The sequence below is a fragment of the Mytilus edulis genome, chromosome 2 (genome assembly GCF_963676685.1).
Source record: "Mytilus edulis chromosome 2, xbMytEdul2.2, whole genome shotgun sequence".
NCBI classification, from domain to species: Eukaryota; Metazoa; Mollusca; class Bivalvia; order Mytilida; family Mytilidae; genus Mytilus; species Mytilus edulis.
The window spans coordinates 27,564,448-27,571,914 of NC_092345.1; the positions used below are offsets into that span (position 1 = coordinate 27,564,448).

At 31.5% G+C, this 7,467-nt stretch overlaps 1 protein-coding gene across 2 annotated transcripts; it reads left to right on the forward strand.

Moving 5' to 3' along the window:
- Nucleotides 1–120: 120 nt before the first annotated feature.
- LOC139511874 (uncharacterized) lies at nt 121–7,023 on the forward strand. 2 transcript variants are annotated; one of them, XM_071299006.1, is made up of 4 exons: nt 121–340; nt 1,791–1,832; nt 3,414–3,617; nt 4,940–7,023. In XM_071299006.1, the coding sequence occupies exons 2-4, from the start codon at nt 1,801–1,803 to the stop codon at nt 5,217–5,219; spliced, it is 516 nt and encodes a 171-aa protein (XP_071155107.1). In that variant the 5' UTR covers nt 121–340; nt 1,791–1,800; the 3' UTR covers nt 5,220–7,023. The 2 variants fall into 2 exon arrangements, with proteins under 2 accessions (XP_071155107.1, XP_071155109.1); XM_071299008.1 differs by lacking the exon at nt 121–340 and adding an exon at nt 383–581.
- The last annotated feature ends 444 nt before the right edge of the window (nt 7,024–7,467 follow it).

Sequence of the window (7,467 nt, forward strand, 5' to 3'; positions counted from 1 at the left end):
ATTCAATACACACATCTATAAATAAAACCTGAATTTAGTATATAACATACACAGCCCAAAAATCTTAAATATGTGAAGATAACGATCGAAAATAATCCAACTTATTATTTTTTATCGTGTAGTTTTTCAACACAAAGCTTCACGCCAAAATTATTGATATGCTGCACGCGCATATGTACGTGTGTGAGTGATTACAATCACCAATCCTATAGACACAGTACTATCACGTTTCTCTATGACTGATAATTACTGACTCAGAAGGAATCTCAAGCGACTAGGACCGGCTTTACACTATAAATACTAGAAACATATTATTTCTTATTAATTCTATTAAACAAAGGTAAGCGATAATAATCTTATTAATTACTTATCTATATTATTCAATCTACTAAGAATTATGTCTATAGAAATGTTTATTCAGGACGAGGCTGAACGACTGATTTCTGAAGTACTCTAGACTTATTTTGCGATTATGCCTGTACCAAGTCAGGAATATGACAGTTGTTGTCCATTTGTTTGATGTGTTTTGTCAGTTGATTTTGCCATGTGATTAGGAACTTTCCGATTGAATTTTCCTCGGAGTTCAGTATTTTTTTTATTTTACTTTTTATATTGTCAGTTATTACTGTGGTACAAGTACTAAGTATTCTACATGTAGTTTATAGTCATGTTTAAAGTCAGTTTTAGTAGGAGACATAAAACTGAAAGTTTTGAAATTTAAACATTGAGATGTACGCCAGTACTTTGATAATTTATATTATTTATTATTGGATTACAATGTACAGTTCGTGTTTGTTTGGATATCTGATGTATCGATAATATTGACTGAGTAGATTAGTTTTACATGTTTCTTCTTGTACTACCATTTGCCTTCCTCTGATTGAGATACAAAAATGTGTAATGGTCAATTACCCAGAATACTTAGCCTTATTTAACCCCTTCACATGTTAATATACGCTCGAGAATAAACGTGTTCCAGCCCTGATGGTGGTAAATCCAGAAAAACATTCGGACTCACGAACTGAAGAAGATGTTATTTTAATATACAAGTATTGATGCTCGTCGGTTAAGCCAGTCTTAACTTTAAGTTACTATATAATCTTGTAAATATATCATTGGTATAGATACTATTGTCGAATACCGTGCGATGAATAAATGGAAATGTGGAGTAAACGTCAATGGGGTTGCAACATGTCGGAAAATGAATTGGATATAATAATCTAGTGTTTACATGTTGGTTCTTCCTTTGGTTACCGTTGATAGTTGGAAATCATATCACATCTCCTTATTTTCATTAGGTAACGAGAATGGGACTAGGGGTGTTTTTGTTTTTATAAGTGGGTGTGTTTGAGGGGGGGGTTCAAGTAAGCTCTCATTGTTGCTTAATTACTTTATGTTAAAAAAAAAGATACCATATTTTTTCATAGTCCACATAGTATTCTATGCTTGTTAGCACGCAGTGTTGCGGTTTCTTTATATTGATACATCGTGTTTTGGCACTTGCCAGATGATAGCATGACGAAACTGTCAATGCAATCTGTCTGAAGTCGATTCATGTGTGTTTTACCTGGCACATAGGATCATTATGAATGTCGTGAGAATTCCAGTGCCAATATTAATGTTCAGAGGAGTTGCTTGCAATCTAGGTCAACAAAACACTATCTATTCACGACCAAGAAATATCTTGATTTTATACAATTTTTCTTCATCGAATTGGTATGAAAGACTATTTGCTATTTTAACGCAATGTTCAGAACGCTTTATTATATTATATATTTTTTTATTTCCAGAACAATATTCATGGCAAGTATGGGTAAAAGAGGAAAAATTCCGTAAGTATATCAGTTTTAACATTGTTTAAAGTAAACTGCGATTGCTTTTAAAATAATAAGTCTTCAGACATATTTATAAAAAACAGTAAAACACATTTCTTGTTCAATATAATAAGAAAATACCTAAGAAAATCAAATAACAAACTAACAATACGCCCAACATTCATCAAAGAACTAAATAGCAATATGTGGTAGAGAACTAATGAAGTTTACATGTCTCTGATTATGTAATTAACTTCCCAGATCCAATAGATGTTGAAAAACTACGAAATATTTGACATAATCTCCTTGTTTATTTGGATCTGATCCAGAGTACATAGAACGGCGATACATACCATCAATTTTAAAGAGTTCAAGGCAATTTGTAAGAATGTATTTGATTTTTCAATGATATAAAAACTCTCGCTTATAGTTGGCATATGTTAGCTCCAAACTTATATCTCTATCAAGATCTTTGATATCAAAATAAAAATCATACTCTGTAACTTACATGTCAGCGATTAAAACACTTGATCGAATATGATTACCAATCAAACAACACATGTTTTCTATGATGGCATGCATAAGGTACGCGCGTGACCAATAAATAACTCAAAATACTATCTTAAAATACATATAACCACAAAAATTTCATTTCACTATTAATCTTGAAGTATAATGTCGTGCAGTTTGTACCTAGGTGTTGCATAGTTGAATTTTATCCTTCTGAATAGATATATTTCCGATAAGAACGTGTGCCAATGAAAAACACGCGCCATGAATATTAAAACTATGGTTCATTCGATACTCGTCTGATTCCTGCTGAAAACGTTTCGTTGGTTTACAACCCTGTTGCCAAAGAAACTGACAGAAGAAAGTACAATGTCATAAATCAGTGGAAAGATATCTATCAATCTGCAATTACGTCGTTATTGAACATTTTTCTGCAATGATATAGACACAAAGTAAATAGTATGATATCATATCTACAGCATCGATGCAAGTAAAAATGTGTTTTCAAATATTCGATAGGATAGGGATAGACAATTATGTATATAGCCGTCTTGTTCAAAGCATGTAACACTTTATTAAATTATAGGATGAATACCATTCTTATCTATAGGAAATATGAGTAGCAAATAGTATACTATATACTGTTATCAATATGAACAGCACAAAAAAAGATAGATGGATCTAATATAAACTTTAGATATGATGAAGGGGGAATACGGCAGGTCAATTGAGCTCAGGGGTGGGTTTTTTTTCTAGACTGACGCATAGAAAATATATATAGCTCCTCCCATTTTCTCTTGTTTACTTCAAAGTTCTTTAGATTGTAATTAATAAGAATATATATTCAATAATGACCGAATAACACATGTTTTCACTCATGCTCCTCAGAGTTAAAGTAAGTGTCTGTTATAATGGTAGATTGACATATGTTGTAAAACCATGTATTGCTGAAGAATGTAATGTGTACACCTAGATAGTGTGTTGTTTTCTGATTTGAGTGTGTTGACACATGTCATGCATTTTATTTTATTCATTTAAAATGCTACTATAACTATTGCTTTCACGTTACAATATATTTGTCTATTTCAGTAAAGACGTTCAAGCCATATTCGACAAATATGCACAAAGCAATGTTAAACGATTGCATAGACCGCAAGCTATAGAAATGCTACAACAAGAGTTTGGAATGACTCAACAAGAGGCTATGGTCATGTTTGAAACTTTTGATAAAGATAAAAATGAAATAATGAGTATTTGGGAATTCCAACAGTTCTACGAAACAGTAGGAGCAAAGTAAGTGTGAAAATATTATGTACAACAATTATTCATGTTAAAATTGAGAATGGAAATGAGGAATGTGCCAAAGAGACAACAACAGCAGAAGGTCACCAACAGGTCTTCAATGTAGCGAGAAATTCCCGCACCCGGAGGCGTCCTTCAGCAGTGGCCCCTCAACAAATATATACTAGTTCAGTGATAATGAACGCCATACTAATTTCCAAATTGTACACAAGAAACTAAAATTAAAATAATACAAGACTAACAAAGGCCAGAGGCTCCTGACTTGGGACAGGCGCAAAAAATGCGGCGGGGTTAAACATGTTTGTGAGATCTCAACCCTCCCCTTATACCCAGTCTAGCCAATGTAGAAAAGTAAACGCATAACAATACGCACATTAAAATTCAGTTCAAGAGAAGTCCGAGTCTGATGTCAGATGTGTTTGCTTAAAATGTCATAACAATGCTGTTCAAATTGTTAAAAATTCGATTGCATCATGGGAATTTTAAGTTTCATTTTCTTCATGAGGAACAGATTGGCTATGTTGGTGTGGTTAAAACGAAATAGATCCGGTGTGGGATTTTCTCGCTGCGTTGAAGACCCATCTGGTGGCCTTCGACTGTTTTCTGTTCTTTAGTCGGGTTGTTTCAATGCATTCTCAATTTCAGACTTACATAGATTAAACCAGAACATAAGCATCAAATTATTTACATAAACTTTAAAGCAATCGTGTTAATAATTTAAGGTATCAATCATTTTGTATTCTGTTACTGAAGACCGATTTTTTTCTTCTTTTTTTTTTTCTTTTTTTTTTTGATGGACGAAGTGATCTAACGTTCCCCTTTAGTTGAGAATAGTTCATGCGTATTTACTACTAACTGCACAATTTTGTCTACTAAATTGAATGCTTTCGTTAAAGTTTTGCACGGGAAACAAATCTGTACTTAAACAAAATGGAGACCTTATACAGAAATATCAAATAATATTGGAAAACATGTACCAAACGACGAAAAGATAACTGTAGAGAAAACTCAAGATAGAACTACACAAGCACAAACCAAAACTGGGGCGAATTTGTTTGTTCTTAAAGGAGCAGTCCTCCACTGTGATACAATGTCCGTTTATTAGTCATCCGATGAATGCAAACTCTTTGTTCACAAACATAAGATTTCGACAAATTAGCACATATATATCCAAGCCTTAAACCTGACCGAATGAGAAATGTTTCGATATTTTGAAGCGCTTCAGATGCATGATATTTGTAAAGTGTTGTTTTCATGTTTTCTTTTTTGCTTTTTAATTCAAATTTTAATTTAAATATGGATTATTATTTTAGTGCAGCAGATGTAGTAGCTAGATTCCACGAACTTGACAAAGACAACAGTCTAAAATTGGACGGTGACGAAGCCCGAGCCGGATTAGAGTCTATGGTAACCGGAACCGGAAGAAAGTTAGATGAAAAAGAAATAGAATTTTTCTTAATGACAGCTTGTGATAATACCGGTGCTATTGATCTTGGCATGTTTTCCAATTTGTTATACAGACTGAAACTTTATAAGTCTGAGCCACCTAAAAAGGGCCAGAAAACGCACATTATAGGAGACGAAACTGATTAACAAAATGTTGTATTGTATATGTAGGACTATGAAATTTACATTATTCATTCATATCATTGTAGTTTAGTAAGATTTTATACGAAACTTTGTATATTTTATTTATGTATATAGGTCATTGGACAATTTATAAAATTTCAAAATATAAATGGAAGAGTGCAAACGGGTTGTATATTTAAAGGGATATAAGTTTCAATTTGTATTTTGCTTATTAGGGGCATGCGATGTTTACCGTTCAAGAATGCATGTTGTTAAACCCGTCTGAAACCTCTTGTGACTTAATTTAAAATAATTTAAAATACGAGGAACAGAGGAGAGCAATCAGAAATATATAACAAACTCAACATGCTAAAAGGTTTAAAATACGGTAGATGGTCAAAATAAGTAAATGTCTAGTTTTAAAAACTGAATATATGAAAAAAATCTAATAAAAAGGATATGTTTTACGAGCAATACCATGTCTTTTATGAAAACATCTCTTCATTATTTAATAAATGGCTATTATCTATTTTGAATTTATTGAACCATAAAACTAATTTTTGACGCTTTACATTGAATAATCTGCGAAGCGGATTATGTAAAATGTGAAGAGTCAAAAATTAGTTTTATGGTTCAATAAAATCAAAATAAATTATTGCCATTCATTATAAATAAATTTCTATCAAAAATAAGGCTCAAAGAACTTTTTATATTATATATAACAACGTACACACATGTTGGCGTATGAATACATAACGTCAGAGTGGGCGTGTCTCCATAAAAAATGACAACATTGAAAATAAAACTAATAATTTTAACCAATCAGAAGACAGTAAATACACCAAATTTATTTATTCAATTGTAATAGAAATATTCGTGATAATGAAAAATCATGGCATTGGAAGCTTGTTTTGGACTTATGAGGTTGATTTAATATCGCTTTGGTATCGTTTGCAATCTTTAGAAATCTATTGCACATTTCAAACTTCAATGTGCAGAATAGTAAACAATTATAAAGTTTCACATTTCGAAAACAAAATTAATGTTTGTTTCGTTATTTTCGACATAAGATCGCTTACATTTAATACCGAACAGTTCCTAAGCTATGTCGTCTCCGAAAGAACAAAACCTATTACAATAGATCAATGCAGATTATTTCATTTTTTATACATGTATCATTTATATTTATCAAATGCATATTCATGTAATAAGCTTCGACCACAAACATTGATCGTAAGAGTGCTGTAAAATGAAGGTGATGAGCTTGTGTATTGAATTTTAACAACACATATTTAAGACTGTATATTTCTATATTATCGAGAATAAACTATATATATAAATATATACCTTTAACCTTAACAATAAATATTTCCTTGAAACATAGATGTTCAATTATTTGTAGAACACGACACAATTAGTTAAATTCAAAAGGTATTTTTCTACTTCTTTCCAAATTTTAATTTTAATTTTGTTTAAATAAAATACTGTGCTTTCAACTTGTTTTATTCGGTATTCAAAAGATTGAAATTTAAAAAAAAATTAAAGAGTGGTGGAGAAAACCCGACATAACTCGCTGTTTTATATTTCTGATCAGTTTTGCAATACAAAAGTGTAAACTAAACATTTTGAATACTAGTACTCATGTTTATACTGATTTGCTTTTATCTTGCAATATTTTAATATGCATCCTCAAACATGTAACTAATCATATAGCTTCAAAACTCATCTGGAACTGAAATGTAATACTTCAAACCTACTGATATAAAAGTTATTTATTCCATAGCCAACTTATTTTTTATTTTACAATAAAACATATTTTTAACTATAATGATGTTTGTTTGAGCTTATTTTTTAGCAGTTGATATTTTTACTTCTATTAATTTGTTCTATATATTTTGAATGGATTGTGCTATACGGTGGGTGCCTTATGTGGATTAGGATCTGTTTACTGGATCTGGAATGAATAGTAAAGTGATTCCTCTCCAGTTCTATAAGTCTCCTGGTGTTGACATTGTTATGATGTTGCCTTTAGACCAACTGTTAGGAATAACAGCTTGTTCCCATATTTTCTTGCATACTTGGTTTAAAGTATATGCTGCTAGCTATGGATCCATCTTTAAAAATTCGGTATTTTTTGGTCTATGCCAAGTCTCTTTTTTGTTTTCCAATCATTTAATGACTTTCGGTATTTCTTGTTTTGAAAGGGGATCTGTATCACCAGTTTTTGGTGGGATTCGTGTTGCTAAGTTTTTAGTTTTCTATGTTGTGTTCT

Excerpts from the sequence above, each read along its gene's own strand:
- LOC139511874 (XM_071299006.1), top strand. The coding sequence starts at position 1,801 with ATGGCAAGTATGGGTAAAAGAGGAAAAATTCC. Across the intron at positions 1,833-3,413 it reads GGTAAAAGAGGAAAAATTCC|TAAAGACGTTCAAGCCATAT; the intron begins GTAAGTATATCA and ends TGTCTATTTCAG. Across the intron at positions 3,618-4,939 it reads TACGAAACAGTAGGAGCAAA|TGCAGCAGATGTAGTAGCTA; the intron begins GTAAGTGTGAAA and ends TTATTATTTTAG.